Source organism: Ustilaginoidea virens, chromosome 1, assembly GCF_000687475.1.
Source record: "Ustilaginoidea virens chromosome 1, complete sequence".
Taxonomy (NCBI): Eukaryota; Fungi; Ascomycota; class Sordariomycetes; order Hypocreales; family Clavicipitaceae; genus Ustilaginoidea; species Ustilaginoidea virens.
The window spans coordinates 6,875,544-6,891,155 of NC_057316.1; the positions used below are offsets into that span (position 1 = coordinate 6,875,544).

Below are 15,612 nucleotides of genomic sequence, written 5' to 3' on the forward strand. Positions count from 1 at the left end.
CCGCCCTTGGTCCGTCGCCGAAAAATCTCGGCTTGGCAACGGGCTGCGCATGCGACGGACATGGCTCTCGACGATATCAAACGGGGGACAGACAGGTGCCCGGACGGGCTGGCTTGACCGCTGTGCCTGCCTTTGTGCGCGCTGACTGTCTTCGTCCCTGGATCCTGCATGTCATCTCTATCGGCCGAACCGCCGAACCGCCCCTAGTTTGCACCTGTGCCTGCGCCTAGGCCTGCGCCTGCGCCTTGTACTCCGTACCGTGTGGAGAAATGAAATGAGGACGACGAGGAGGTGTCGCCCGGCTGGAATGCGCAATTGTTTCGCGAGAATGCATCCTGACTCCCGAGCCGCACTGCTGTGTCTCGTGTCTCGACTGGCTGTCATGTGTATTATATGCATAGGTATGTACCGACTCCGGAGCATGCAGCAGTTGACAAGGGAGGCACTGCATCGGCCTGCACAGCGGTGATCCGATCGGCGGCACAATCGACAGTATTGCACACGGTTCCTTTTCCTTCATGTTTCGATTTTCTTCTTTTTCTTTTTTCTTTTTTCTTTTTTTCCTTTTTTTTCTTTTGGGCGCCGTCGCTGTTTCTACTCCATGCTCGTCCGGAGCAACTGATATTGATACGCAAGTATTGACGTACCCTCCTCTGGCACGCCCGGGGCAGGCCGTGCCCTGGGCTGCAGGTTCGAGCTGCTATTTTTTTCCCGCCCCGGACTCTTTAGGCAGACGGGGGCCAACTTGGTGGTGGGTGAGTCGTGAGTCGTGACCCATCGCAAACCCGCAACAAGTCTAATTCTGCCCCTCGGTGGGCCGCGTGTTTTCCGTGTGAAAAAAAAAAAAAAAAAAAAAAAAAAAAAAAAACCAAAGCTGGTCTGAGAACCTGGATATTTCCATTATGCTGGTCGAAGACTTCAAACCCTCCCATCCCCGGGGACGCGGGAGACTCGGCGTAGCATGTCCAAGCTGGCGAGCTGCGATCCGCTCGTCGACGCGGTTTTTGGCTGGGGAGAATTAAGCAGGAAAGGCGCAAGAAGACAAAACGCACGCACCTGGGAAACTCGCCACGTTGGTGCTGGTTGGTTGCTCCTGCATCTTGAGCTTGTTGCCACGGAGCCCGGGCCTCAGGGCACGCCAGATTAACTTACCCCACAGCAGCTTGGTAGGCGCCTTCCCCACCACCAGACGCGACACTAGGCAGGTTGCCTGGTACTGCCTAGATACGCCGGCCCCCACATGCATCCAACCAGGACTTCTACGGAGTGCTCCGTACCCGTACTGTGCTCCGTACCTAAGGTAGGTACTCTCAACTGTGCGCCCGTACCTTCCCCTACTGGTTGTAATGAGTGGTGGCGTTTTCCCCCTGCTAGGCGATACTTTTACCCGCGGGGAGTGTTGCCGCAAGTGTCTGGTGCGTCTGGCGCAAGTACCGTACCGCACCCACAAGCTCCAGTCCAGTCCCCAGCCAGGACCCTCACCCCTCCGATACCTGGTAGTCGGCCTTCCTTCGCACCAGCGTCAAAACATACATCGCCTGCCTCATGCTTATCCTCTTCCATACCATCTTCAGCATCCCTTCTCTCCACTCCAGCCTGTTGCCATATCAGCCTCCCCCCCCCCCCCCTCCTTTCTCTCTCTACCTATCTGACGGCAGTTTTCATGTCATGACATTTCCCGCAAAGCTACGCTCGCACCCCGGGCCTCCATCTGATCTACCATCCATCATACTACCTGGCTCGTCCCGCACTTGGCAACCGTCGTCATCCGGCTTGTCCCCAATATCCTCCGACTGCCCAGCTCGGTCACGAAGCATCCACGACGCAATCCAGAGCTCTCGAAGTTACGATATCTGAAAACCAGACTACCGAAGCGAGTATATTGTGCGGCATCGGGAATCCTATCTAGCCACTAGGCGCCACGACCCTACTCCCGGCCAAGGCTGCTGCAGTTGATCTGCAATCATAACTGCGGTCGCTCACAAGGGGCGAGCCTCCTTTTTTTTTTTTTCCTTTTCCCATTTTTACGTTATTTTGCGCTTCAATTACCGCCGGATGCGACTTGAATTGGAAAAACGAGGCATTTCGATATATATATCCATCCCCCCAGTCGCTTTCTTGGGAGCTTTGGTTGCCTGGAAATCTCCCGCAGCTTGCTAAATGGTTCATCAACACCTCAGAAAAAGACACATAACTGGCATTCAACTGCGTCATTGGAACTTGCCGAGGGCCATGCGAAAAGGTTGCGGCTTTTGACAACTACTGCTCGGAGCATGCTGTATCCTCACCGCATCCTATCCGTCTGCGGTGCAACGCTATCATCACCTGTATCCTGGGGTGCCTCCCTTCCTGTTGAGGAACCCGTCTGTCGAGACATAACTTTCCCGAGCAGTGGCCGCTCAGGCCAAGCTGTGTACAGGCACCTGTGGCCGCACGCGTACATCCGGCCTGTACTGCATTCTTCCACACCGTTTGCTTGACTTGGTGGGGCGCACACCGGCAATACGTCCTTCTCGTCTGTGAAATCTCATCGGTTGACTGCTCCCCCCCCTCCAAGCGCTAGTCATGCGTCGTATTCGTCCCCCCGGCTCGGCTTCGCCTTACAGGGCGCTGGCACATCATCACCAAGCCAATTCTCCGTCCGCATCTACCAATCCCAGCTCTGTACTCCGATCGTTCGACGTTGACTCAAATCCCACCCGCCCAGTGCGGCCTTCGCCACTGACCGCTTCGACAATTCGAGACATGCCGTTGGATCTAGTGGCACGGATACGATCGTTCCCCCTTTTCCTCTCGGCACCCGAAGAATTTCTTGTCGCCATTGGGAATCACATGAAACCTCAGATCAATGGGCCCAATGACCACATCATCACCGAAGGAGACGACGCAAAGGCCATGTATTGGCTGGTACGTGGCGTGGTCGCTGTTACATCCCGCGATGGTGAGGCGACTTACGCGGAACTGAAACCCGGCGCCCTTTTCGGAGAGATTGGTGTCCTCATGGATATGCCGCGCACCGCTACCATTATAGCGCGGAGCAAATGTCTTTTGCTCGTTCTGAAGAAGGAAGACTTGCAGTTCGTCATGCCCAAGTTTCCCGAAATGGAAAAGGCCATTCGTGAGGAAGCTCAGGAGAGGCTTTTTCTGCTCAAGAAGCAGCGCCAGGAGCGGGGCGTCAGCCTGAAGTCAACCACACCCGATTGTCCCACTCGAACCACTGTTCCCGGAAAAGTTTCGACTGGTGAGAGCGGGACGATCAAGGATGGTGCCGTCATCAATACCAAAAAGCGCAAGTCACCGAGCCCGGGTGTTATCGAGGATCCTGCCGTGAGCAGCGCCATTAGCAGCGGATTCGTGAATATCCGAAAGACGTTGAAAGAACTGCCTCTTTTTTCAGACCTACCACCCGAAATCCTCCATTATCTGGGGCTCAGCGTACAGCCCAGGACCTACCACCCCTTCACGGACATCATCCGCCAAGGCTGCCCTGGCAACGAAATCTTCTTCATCGTCCAAGGCGAAGCCGAAGTTGTTCACGAGCCACCCAAGCGACAAACCCAATCTGTCGACACCGCGGGAATCGTACAGCCGAGGCCGAGGCTCAAAGCTGGTCAGTATTTCGGTGAAGTGGCTAGTCTGGGCCTTTCACCCGGGCGGACGGCCACCGTCAGGTCCATCACCACAGTGGAGTGTCTCATGGTCACCGGCGAGGTATTGGACGAGCTGTGGCGAAACTGTCCACCTGACGTCAGGCATCAGGTTGAAGAAACGGCGAGACTGCGGCTCCAAACCCAAGACGAGGACACAGCCATGGTGATTGTCGACGACGACAAGGAGAGGCCATCGAGGTCGGATCCCTCAACTCCCTCAGCTGCCGTAAAGGGTTCCATGCCGAACCTCACATTTACCTCGCCGTCGAGCCAGGTGTCAAGCAGCAAAGACGACACGGACGTCATGGAGCCCAAAGATCCGGATCCCTTCTTGAGCGTTGACATGGAGAACTTGAGGAACCGTAGACGGCAGTCCTTGGCACCTCTTACTCCACAGTCGGAAAGTCCAGTGACGGGGAGACCCAACGGTTACAGGCCATCCCTCGTAGACTTGACCCCTATCCGGTTCAGTTCCAGCGAGAGCTCCTCGGAATCAGGCGTGCCAGCAAAGCGAGCCAGAACAGCCACGGGCGGGTCGGTCTCGCCCCCGGCGGTGCCAAGCCTCACAGCCGACATTTACGTGCGAATCTTCAAGCACTTTGACATCAAGGAGCTCATGCGCTTGCGGCTGGTGAGCAGGCACTGGCGTGACCTGCTCACCGCTTCCCCCCAAGTCTGCAACGACGTGGACTTGTCTCATTACAACCGCTTTGTCACGGACCACGTAATTATTCACGTCCTAGCGCCTTTCATCGGAAACCGGGCCGTCTCCATGGATCTGAACAACTGTTTTCATGTCACGGACGACGGCTTCGCTGCGCTATGGCACCAATGTGGCAAAAACGTCAGGATCTGGCGCATGAGGTCTGTCTGGGACGTGTCGGCTCACCAGATTCTTGAAATGAGCGAGAATTCCAAGCAACTGGAGGAAATCGATTGGAGCAACTGCCGCAAGGTCGGCGACAATCTGCTCTGTCGGGTCGTGGGATGGGTCGTCCCCGAGTCGCCCACGGTCAAGAAGAGCGTTGTCAAGCCCAATTCCGTGCAGAAGCGGCAAGACGACTCGAAGCACAAGGCCCAGAGCGCGTTTTGCCCGCCACCCGGAACCGTCATCGGGTGCCCCAAGCTCAAGAAGCTGGACCTGTCATATTGCAAGCATATCACGGACAGGTCAATGGCTCATTTGGCCGCGCATGCTTCGGATCGCCTATGGTCACTGTCTCTCACCCGTTGCACGTCCATCACCGACGTCGGCTTCCAGTCGTGGGCCCAGTTCCGGTTCGAGAAGCTCACTCACCTGTGCCTGGCTGACTGCACGTATCTGTCGGACAACGCAGTCGTGGCCCTCGTCAATGCGGCCAAGAATCTCACGCATCTAAACCTGTCGTTTTGCTGCGCTCTTTCAGACACGTCTACCGAAGTGGTCGCCCTGGGACTTGCAAAGCTTCGCGAGCTGAGGATGGCGTTTTGCGGCAGTGCCGTGAGCGACGCGAGCTTGGAAAGCATCGCGCTGCATCTCAACGAGCTCGAGGGGCTCAGCGTCCGCGGGTGTGTCAGAGTCACAGGCAAGGGATTAGAGAACATTCTCAGGGGCTGCACTCGTCTTCAGTGGACGGACGTGAGCCAATGCCGCAATCTCGAGCAGTGGCTCCGAGCAGGCAGCATTGCCAAGTGGGGATTCGATGATCGAGCAGGGAAGCCGGCCACGTCCGCTGACCTTTGGGCGGCGTCTGCTAACGAAGGCATCGGAGAGATTGCACCGCCCAAGGCGATGAGTGTAGCGATGCTGACGACACCAAGCTTTCTCCCACGCTCCGGACTGGGGTTTGTGAGTAGGCGAGCACGGCAGCCAGTACGGTTCATCATTGAGAAGAGCGTTCCGGGGCTTAGATGACGGGTCCTGCAGCATTGTTTTGCATCTTGGGGAGCTGAGTATGAGGCAAGCTATCTGGTTATGAGGCAAAGCAAGCTATTTTTCACTTCTCATCTTTTTTTTTCTTTCTTTTCCCCCTCCAATGGGTCTCCAGGGATTACGTTATATGACAGACAGCACATGGGAGTGGAACTACCGCCACTGGGTACACATTATTTAGGTTGGATAAGGAAGGCTTGAGGCTTGATACCGCAGGGTCATGATGTTATTTTTTTTTGGCGATTGAGCAATAGACATGCATGTTTGACGGGCTTGCAAGGCTGGCCTCGCTCGCCAAATGTTGACTTTAAGCCGCCAGTGTTGTCTGTAGGTGCAGGTGTTGCAGGAAAATGTGACGCTATACAAAGTGCGGCGATATTGGCCTTTTATCATGTCAACATACGGCGATATATACCTCCGTACAATAGTAGGTGCTGCTGACTGCCTGCCTGCCTGGAGGTTAGTGGTTGTAGTCGGTACGGAACTCCGCGGTAGGCACCGGGTGTACTCCGTAATGCGACACTATATGAGGTAGCTGGTCCGTGCGTAGCAGCCGCAACGAAGCTGAGGAAGTTTGGAACGTTCCATCATCTTCGACCCACCACGTGACTTGCGAGTTGAGCTTGCGGCTCCCGCCTCCGCCTATGGCTTTGCTTGGACGTCATGCATTCGTAAGCCTATTCAGGCATTAGTCGGCGACATTTATTTCTTTTGTTCCGTCACAGACGGACTGACCGACTCACCCGCTCCCTTGTGTACTTTGTTCAAGGAAAAAAAACCGTCGAAACACCCAACACCCAGACCTGGTTCGTTTCCCAACCTTCTCGACGACCATGTCCTTCACCGTCAGCGTGCGGCAAGGACCCGTGCGCCTCGCGCAACGACTCCCCGAGCTGCCCAGGCCGGCTCTTGGATCCGCCGCGCCGCTGCGAAGCTTGCACCGCCGCGCCGCCAAGCCCGCCGACAGCTTCTTCAGCTCGCGCGTCCCGTCCGCAGCCGCCGCAGCAGCAGCCGCTCGAAATGCCCTCGGCCGCGCCGGAAGCGCCCGATCGTACTACCAGGAGGCCGCGCAGCAGGCGGCGCCGGCGGGCTCCAACGCGAGGAAGCTGCTCGTCGGAGGCGCCGTCTTTGGCGGGACGCTCGTGGCCATCAACGCCGTCTTCAACCGCGAGACGCGCGAGGACGGCGGGATGCCGCTGTACGAGAGGGAGTACCTGAACAACACGTTCCTGCACACCGGCCTGGGCATCGGCATCATCGGCTTGACGGCGAGGCAGATGGTGCAGAGCGGCTTCGTGTACCGGCTGATGGTGACGAACCCCTGGGTGGTCGGGCTGGGCGGTCTGGCCCTGAGCTTTGCCACCATGATCGGAACGCGATCCGTCAGCCCGGACAAGTGAGTCAAAACCCCGGCCGCGTTCCATTACCCACCCCCCCCCCCCTCCCCCCCTTCTTTCCTTCACTCTCTGGGTTTTTGCTGACGCGGCCCCCCCCCCCCCCCCCCTTTGCTAGCTACGTCCCCAAGTACGCCCTCTGGACGGCCTTCAACGCCACCCAGGCCGCCTTCGTCGCTCCCCTGCTTGCCTTTGTGCCGGCGCCGCTCCTCGCCCGCGCCGGCCTCTACACCGCCGCCATGATGGGCGCCCTGTCCGTGGTCGGCGCAACCGCCAAGCAGGAGAAGTACCTGTACATCGGCGGGCCGCTGCTCGCCGGCGCGGCCATTGTCGCCGTGTCGGGCCTGGCCCCGCTCATCATCCCCGCCACGGCCGTCCGCACGCTGGCCTTTAGCGAGAGCCTCTGGCTGTACGGCGGGCTCGCCGTCTTTGGCGGCTTCACCCTGTACGACGTGCAAAAGATCCTGCACCACGCCCGCCTGGCCCAGGCCGGCGTGGTGCGGCCCGACCCCGTCAACGAGAGCATGGCCCTGGAACTGGACTTTTTGAACATTTTCGTCCGCATGGTCCAGATCTTGATGATGCAGCAGAACCGCCGCAAGTAACGAGGCGGGTAGGGAAGAAGAAGAAGAAGAAGAAGAAGAGGGAGGATATTCGGGGGCGGGGAAAGAATGCGTGACTGGTTGGTTGCGACGGGGGGCGGATGGGAAGTGTCCCGGGATGAAGTTTGGTTTACGTGTATACGTGATGCACCAAAAACGACTCCTCTCCTTGACGCGCAGTGTACTTGTAAGTTAGATTGCCAAGCCCCGCCAAAGCAGGGACAGAAAGGGAAAATAAGAAAGAAAAAAAATTCGTCAATACAGTAGTTCTCAGCTGTGCATGTTTGATTTGTTTTCTTTTGCACCTGAGCCCGCGTTCCTAACCCCGTGGGCTGCTATCGTAAGATTCCCTCGTTTTCTACATATCAACCACAAAAAAAAAAAAAAAAAAAAAAAAAAAAAGAAGAGGCCCTATACACCATGACTGACGACATCCCTCACGGAATTCGATTCGACCGTCGACGACACCGCACCCCGGCGAATCCATTCCCCTACTGCAGAGGCGGAAACGGCCTCAGGAAATGGCTGGGACACTCGTAGCCGCCCGGATTGCGGCCCAGATACTCCTGGTGGTACTCCTCGGCGGTCCACCACCGCCCCGCGGGGGCAATCTCGGTGACGATGCCCCCCTTCCACCACTGCTCGTCCGCCAGCCGCGTGACCTGGCGGGCTATGCGCTCCTGCTCCCCGTCGTGGAAAAAGATGGCCGAGCGGTACTGCGTCCCCGCATCCGGGCCCTGGGCGTTGCGCGTCGTCGGGTCGTGCATGCGGTAGAAGAACTCGAGCAGGGCGCGGTACGACACCTGCCGCGGGTCGAAGATGATTTGCGCGGCTTCCGCGTCTGCGCAGCCGGCCGTTTATGTGAGCGCGGGGGTGCTAGGCAAGGCAAGGCAAGGCAAGGGGGAGGGAATAAGAAGAACGCACGGCCGGTTTTGCCGCCGCACACGGCGCGGTAGGAGGGGTCGCGGGCGTCGCCGCCGATGTAGCCGACCTGGACGTCGAGGAGGCCCTTGCCGGTGAAGTGGCGGCGGTAGAGGTGCTCGGTGCCCCAGAAGCAGCCGGCCGCGAGGGTGCATCGCTGGGCGTCGGGGGGCACGGCGACGGCGGCGGCGGCGGGACCGTCGGGCGCGACGGCGAGGCGGGCAAAGGGGCGGGCGAGGCGGAAGGGGAAGATGGTCATTGCCGGGAGAGGGGGGGGGGGTCTGAGTTGAATAAAGTTGACTGTTGGAGTGGGTGCAAACGACACGACGGACTGATGGATGATGGGGGACCGCGAGAGGGGAAAGGATGGCGGGATGGCTGACGACATGGAACCGAATGACGCAATGCAGCGCCAGCGCAATCTGACCTGGCGGCTGGCGGCTGGCGGCTGGCGGCAGGTGCAAAGCGGGGAACCGGGGAGCCGTCAGCGGGACCCGACCCTACCCTGCCTCGCTGCGCTCCACCTCACCCCATTCTGCCGCTTACCATCATGGGAAATGAGCCTGCAGCAGCTCAACCGTTTGTGTTCCTCTCCTTCCTGGTGATGCTCTTTTTTTTCCCCCCTCAACTCAGCTCGTGCGCTGAAGCAGCTTCCCTTTCCAGCCTCGACCTCCACGCCGCCACATCACCGTCTTCTTCCTCCCAGTACGCCATCATGCCTATCACCTTGTGGACGGCCGCATCCCACTCTGCCGGCATCGACATGCCCGATTTGGCAGCCGCGACGAGCGAAAAGGCGCTCCGAGCGCAGGCCCGGATCATGAAAAACCCCCCGTGATGGCGGTGGTGAAACCCTGGCTCGTTGGCCCGGATTTGATGCATGTGCGTGTCGAGCCCGCGCCTGGCCAGCTCGGCGTACTGCGGTTTCAGCGACTGCCCGCCGGCAGCGGCACTCAGCGCCACCATGACAAACGGCCAGTAGACCATTTCGTACAGGTTGATGAGCTTGCCCCGCAAGACGGACCGCGCGATGCCGTCCTCGTCAATCGCCGAGCGTATCGAAAGCTCGCCTGGCAGACTGTCCGACCACTCCTGTGCCTGAGCCTCGTACTCTGCCGTCACGTCCGCCAGCACGTCCAAAAATGCCGAGTTGGATGCATACCGTTGACGCAGACTCAGCACCTCGCTGCAGAGCCGGCTGGTCAGGCGCCGAAGCGAAATCTCGGCCAGGTAGAAGAGCCAGGAGGCCCTGGACCGTTGTGCCTCGGAATCCGGGCCGTCTGGGGAGTCCGGCGGAGGCGCGGGTGGCGCGGGGAAGAAGGGTGGATACAGGGTGCTGCCGGAATGATGTATGTCGAAGTCTGGAAGGGACAGCTCTCCCCGGAGCTCCCTCTCGGACTTCCATGCCGACCAGTACAAGGCCTGCTCTTGGGTGTCCTGTCGGCCCATACATGCCGGTGCAGGAGAGCCAGGCGTTCCCGTCGGCATATCTTGCGCTTTGGCGAGGAAAGGAAAGTGCTGACATGCCGCCAGTGCCTGCGAGAAGAACCGCCACGCGTAAATCGGCTGGAAGACCATCATCATGTAGACACCTGAGAGAAACAGGCACTGCGCGCCAACAATGTCCGATCTGGCCAGCATGATGCCAATGCGCTTCTGGGCGGCTTGGAAAAACACCTGCGAGTCGGCATAGGCCTGAGTTCCGATCCTGGTTTCCGGGCTCGGCCCAAACGGGGTCGCAATGCACCCCAGAGCACATATAACCATGGCCAAACAGGAGGCTGGCGACCAATCGATGCCGTCTAGGAACGCTCTGCCGACCATCCTGCGGGCCGAGGATTCGTCTAGAATGGGGTTCTTGCAATGGATGTAGAGGAAGAAATTGTCCAGCAGCCTATAGATGCGGTGTGACTCCATGTCCACGAGCGCTGCCAGCGATGACGCGCCCACTGGAGAGCACACGGCGTCTGGAGGCACTCGGTAAACGGGTGAGCCGTGGGTTTTACTGCCGCAAAGGATCGGCCACTCTAGGATGCGGTCTATGCGCGGAGGGAGTACGCTATCTAACACCGGCTGGTCTTGGACAGTACGGTCTGACGTTGGAACCTGTTTGCTGGCGCTGGTGCCGGTGCTACTGATGCCATGTCCAGGGTCGTAAGCCTGACCTTGGTTCGAGCAAGAGGTAGGGATACCGTTGGCATCAAGTCCACAAGGGGACGCCAGGTGCGAAGATTGGAGAAGAAAAGGCAAAGACGAGGAGGCGGCAAGCCCGGGAACGGTCGCCAGGGCGGCACAAGCATCAGCAGCGGCATTGGCACGAAGCAAACGCTCCAGGTCATCGAGGCGGTCCAATATCTTCAAGCTGGCGGGATCGAAGCTGGACAGGTCGAAGGCGGACTGGATGCACGCTGCACCGACACTGAGGCAATACGAGCAACTCGGCCTCCGGTTGTCGCATTTGGTTTTGCGAGCCCTGCAAACCTGACAAGCAGTGTTGGCCCGTTTCCGAGGATAGAAGGCGGTCCCCCGGGCGGCAGGCCGCTTTCCAGGACGGCCGTTGGCCAAGACGCCGGCATCAGCACCACCACCAGGTCCTGAGATACTACGGGAGTCCGTGGCAGACGCTTCCTGTCCAGAAAGACCCAGGGGTCGAGGCGGTTCTTCCTGCGGGTGCTGCCGTGGCCGTGGCTGCGGTTGCGGTTGCGGTTGCAGCGGCGGCAGGATTGGCGGGGGGGCTGCCATGTGTCGGATCGAGACAAACGGTTCGACGACGCACGAGAGCGGGAGCCGTTCGGGGAGTCTCGCTGTTGAAGTCCTCGGTAGTCAGTCAGTCAGCGGTGGCCAGTGAGCAAACTGTCAACGGAAGGAAAATGTGACGGGGAGCCAGCAAGGGTAGCCGAGGTTGCAGCATGGTGAAAGCCATGGCTCGGCTTGCCCAGCCTTGCCCAGCCTCGCCCAGCCTTCCTCTTCGGTCCTGGTCGGTCCTGGTCGGGGCAGCAAGACAGAGGCCCCACCCTAACAAGCTAGCAGCCCTATGAGTCGATGGCAGACGAGCTTAACTTTTTTTCCCGAACCCCCTGTTGTCCAACAACAACAACAACAACAACAACAACAACAACTACTACTACTACTACAACAGGGTGCGTGCAGCTGCAGTGCATTCCCGTCGTTTTCCGCTCCCCATGAACCTTGATTCTGGACTGGACCGTCAGCTCTCGTCCTGCGGCTTGGGTCATTGGATCCTAGAGAGGACGGCTGCGTTGGGCCCAGGAACTGGCAACCGTCGATGCTCCTTCCCTTTCTGGACTCCGACTCCATCGGGGAGGAAGGGGCGACGGGTCTCTCTGGCTGGCGCAGGGGTTGGAAAGCACCGCGGCGCCAGCCATGCCCGCTCGCTCCGTCAGGGGGCGCCACAGGCTGGCTCCCCACCCCAGACACTAGACCAGATGGAGATACAAACTCTCTGCGCAAGTCGTCTGTCATGTGTCATTTCCGAATATTGCCAATTAGGGCCTTGGCCTCGCAACCCAGGTTTGCAGACTGCAGGCAGACTGCAGGTTACAGATTGCAGATTTGCAGATTGCAGATGCAGATTGCCGTTGCAGATTTCACTTGTGCGGGGGACAAGACAAGAAGGAGGAGATTCAGCTTTGCCTCTGGGTTGACAAAAGTGGCCAGCCAGTTGGGCTGCGGGCTGCGGGCTGGCTGCGGGCTGCCCCTCTTTTTTTTTTTTTTTTTTTTTTTTTTTTTAAATTAATTAATTTATTTATTTTTAGTATTTTTTTCCCCTTTCTCGTCCCTCTTTCCTCCCCAAAGGAGGAAGCCCGGGCCTAACACACCCGAGTCGAGTAATTCCCGGTCAAGAAGAAGCTCGCTCACAGAAGCTCAACACAACACAGCACAGCACAGCACAGCCTGCCTCCCACCTGCAAGTTGCAAACTACAAATGCTCCCTCCCTAACCCGATACTCCGTGCCGATTGGGAAAACACTTCCAATAGGTGCCACGGCATCTCAGCCAAGTAGCGGGGTGGAGAATGCAAAGGGCCAAGTGCAGCGCCTGCCTACCAGCAATCTCGATGCAAAGGCACTGACTGAACTTGGAAGGCAGGTCGGCCGCCTCCTTTGGCGCTGGTGTGCTCAAGCTCAAGTCAAACACATCAAATATCCGTTCATGGCTCCCACAGCTTTTTGCTTCCCCGCAAACCCTTTGCGCGCTCCGAGTGTTCAGCCCCAGCTTTGAGAGTTGCCTCTCCCATCCGTCCTGCTCTTCTTTCTTGCAAATCCAAGAGAAGGAGGAGAACGACGCAAACAAGCAAACAACAGGGGCTCAGGCTCGACACGGGCCGTGGGCAGAAATGCACCGCAAAACCGAGCCGGTTACCCTCGAGGGCCGCCGTCTCGACGTGCAAGACGTGCAACACGTCCACCTCAAGCACGAAACGGTGCGCATCAACCGCACACTCGAACACGAACTCGCCGTCAGAGACGTCTTCGCCAACCACCCAGCCCTGGTTTGGTGGTCGTTTTATTGGTCCATGGCGGCTGTGGGTTGGTACGCTCTCGCCCGTGTTGGTGTTGCTTGAACAAGATGCGAATTGTGCTCCTTGGCAGAGAGATGCCCGCCCTGCTGATGACCAGAGTAGGGGTTTTGACGCCCAAGTAAACGGCGGCATGCTCGGCGTGGCGTCGTTTCGTCGCGACTTTGGATACCTCTACCAGGGCCAACCGGTCCTGCCTGCCGACTGGCAGACTGCCTTCAACACCGTGTCCTCGGTCGGCCAGTTCTTTGGCGGCTTCCTGTGCTCGTGGATGGCAGACCGGGTCGGTCGGAAGCCGTCTCTCCTCGTCGGAGTGGCCGTCGTGACGGGCGGCATCTTGGGCGAGGTCTTTGCCACGTCCCGAGCCGCCTTTGTCGTGGCCAAGCTCATCTTGGGCCTGGGCCTGGGCTTTTACCTGACCCTGGCGCCGCTCGCGACGTCCGAGTGCGCGCCCGTCGTCTTCCGCGGCATCTCCACTGCCGGCGTCCAGCTCGGCATCGGCTGCGGCCAGCTGCTGTCCAACGCCGTCATCCGAGGCTGCGGGGAGTGGGACTCGCGCTGGGCGTACCGCGCTCCCTTTGCCATGCAGCTCTTCTTCTGCGCCTTCCTCGTCGTCTTTCTGCCCTTTGCCCCCGAAACCCCGTGGTACCTCGCGCGCGCGGGGAGGCGCGAGGACGCCAGGCGGTCCATCCGGAAGCTGTACGGCTCCGGCTCCGGCTTCGGCTCCGGCTCCGGCGCCGTCGACCTCGACCTCGACGCCAAGCTCGTCGCTCTCGAGGCCACCATCGCGGCCGAGGAAGCGGCCAAGTCGGATCAGGGGGCCATCATCCAGTGTCTCCAGGGCACGAACCGCATTCGAACCGGCATCAGCACGGGCGTCTTTGCCTGCCAGCACCTCGTCGGCATCATCTTCGTCCTGGGCTACTCGACGTACTTTTTCCAGCTCGCCGGTCTCCCCGCGGGCCAGAGCTTCGACGTCGGCGTCGGCGTCACGGCTTGCGGTCTCTTGGGCACCGTGTGCAGCTGGTTCGTCATCAACAGCCACGGCCGCCGCCGCATCTTCATCGGCGGCTTGGTTGCCCTGACCGCCATTCTGCTCCTCATTGGCGTCCTCGACGTCGTGCGCACGGGCGCGGCGAAGTGGGTCCAGGCCGGCCTGACCGTCGTCTACGCCTTTGTCTACTTTGCATCGCTGGGAGCCATGGCCTTTGCCATCCTCGGCGAAGCGAGCAGCACCTCTCTCCGGGCACCGACCATAGCCCTGGCGACGGCCACCCAGGCCGTCATGGGCATCGTGTTTAACCTCGCCATCCCGTACATGGTCAACCCGGACCAGGGCAACCTCAGAGGCAAGGTCGGCTTCATCTTTGGCGGGCTGGCCGCCCTGGCCACCGTCTGGAGCTTCTTCCACGTTCCCGAGCTCAAGGGCCGTACGTTTGGCGAGATTGACGCCATGTTCCAAGCCAAGGTGCCGCCGCGGCAAATGGCATCGCATGTGTTGGGAGACGTTGGAAGCTGAAAAAATGTATATCCGGTTGGTGGGATAGAAGGGGGGGTAAAACTTTTTATTTCTATGTGTTTCCCCCTCCCTCTCCAGTTAGCGCAAAAAAAAAAAAAAAAAAAAAAAAAAACTCGTGCTTTTACTATATATACCTTGCCTGAGCAACGAGATGGAGCGCATCGGCCGCGCATTTCTTTTTCAAGCTTGGCCTGGCGCAAAATCTCGTGCTGTTTATATATATCCCTTGCCTGAGATATTGGCCGTCTATTCCCTTTTCAAGCCTGTTCCAGTTCCAGTTCCAGAATCTGGAATCACGCCTATGGAGACCCTTAATTCTTACTGGTGGAGACGCCCGGACTAGCGCAACGTGTGGCTGGTGGCGGCGGCGCCCGTCTGCCCCACTTGGCTCCGCCGCATTGTGGCATCGCGGGCGACAGACAGACAGCCAGCCAGCCTTGCGCTCGCTTACTCGGTGGTTGTGGTCTGAAGTACAGTACGCATCACAGTCGTAGTTGGACCAACTGCCAGGACGGCCTGTGGGATTCAGCAATGGCTACATGGGGTCGGGCAGCATAGACGGCTAGATCGGTCGGCGTGGTTCGCGTCTTTGCCATGGGTCTGCCGGAAAGGCTCGGGGCGGGACGACCGCAAAACATCAAATGCATGCATTACAGCTTTCATCACCCGACTACGTGGTCTCCTTGTGATGCGTTCTTGCGTGCGAGTACCCGAGGTACCTGATTCAGCAGCGCTACTCCATCATTTAATCATGGCGTCCGGTTCCATCTGTGACCGATCAAACGCCGACGCTGACAAGTTGCTGCTGCAGGGCAACTCGCCCAACAGGTGAGCTTTCGCAGCCATCAGCACGTCTGGGACGGGGCCTTGTTTCTTCAATGTCCAAAAACATGCACAAAGAGACCGCCAAGGATTGGGTTTGCGCCGCATGATCCCTGGTATCCCGAAAACAATACACCAGACAGCATATACTTGGTCGACAAACAACACACCCGAAGGAGCATGGTACGCACACGCCCTATTGTTGACGCCGACAGCTTCAAAGCCGTCAGGGGCAGCGCTAATGTACATCCG

The 15,612-nt window shown here is 58.8% G+C and overlaps 5 protein-coding genes across 5 annotated transcripts; 3 read left to right on the plus strand and 2 right to left on the minus strand.

Moving 5' to 3' along the window:
• Positions 1-2,745: 2,745 nt before the first annotated feature.
• Positions 2,746-5,544, plus strand: UV8b_01615 (uncharacterized protein; the record flags this gene model as incomplete). Its single annotated transcript, XM_043139113.1, has 1 exon — positions 2,746-5,544. One exon carries the CDS (start codon positions 2,746-2,748, stop codon positions 5,542-5,544), a length of 2,799 nt encoding a protein of 932 aa, XP_042995047.1.
• Positions 5,545-6,395: 851 nt separating this feature from the next.
• On the plus strand, positions 6,396-7,561 carry UV8b_01616 (uncharacterized protein; the record flags this gene model as incomplete). Its single annotated transcript, XM_043139114.1, has 2 exons — positions 6,396-6,958; positions 7,075-7,561. 2 exons carry the CDS (start codon positions 6,396-6,398, stop codon positions 7,559-7,561), a joined length of 1,050 nt encoding a protein of 349 aa, XP_042995048.1.
• Positions 7,562-8,049: 488 nt separating this feature from the next.
• Positions 8,050-8,738, minus strand: UV8b_01617 (uncharacterized protein; the record flags this gene model as incomplete). The annotated part of the gene is made up of 2 exons (XM_043139115.1): positions 8,050-8,399; positions 8,483-8,738. The coding sequence occupies 2 exons, from the start codon at positions 8,736-8,738 to the stop codon at positions 8,050-8,052; spliced, it is 606 nt and encodes a 201-aa protein (XP_042995049.1).
• A 365-nt stretch (positions 8,739-9,103) lies between these two features.
• On the minus strand, positions 9,104-11,221 carry UV8b_01618 (uncharacterized protein; the record flags this gene model as incomplete). Its single annotated transcript, XM_043139116.1, has 1 exon — positions 9,104-11,221. One exon carries the CDS (start codon positions 11,219-11,221, stop codon positions 9,104-9,106), a length of 2,118 nt encoding a protein of 705 aa, XP_042995050.1.
• Positions 11,222-12,836: 1,615 nt separating this feature from the next.
• Positions 12,837-14,538, plus strand: UV8b_01619 (uncharacterized protein; the record flags this gene model as incomplete). The annotated part of the gene is made up of 2 exons (XM_043139117.1): positions 12,837-13,033; positions 13,125-14,538. The coding sequence occupies 2 exons, from the start codon at positions 12,837-12,839 to the stop codon at positions 14,536-14,538; spliced, it is 1,611 nt and encodes a 536-aa protein (XP_042995051.1).
• Positions 14,539-15,612: the final 1,074 nt, after the last annotated feature.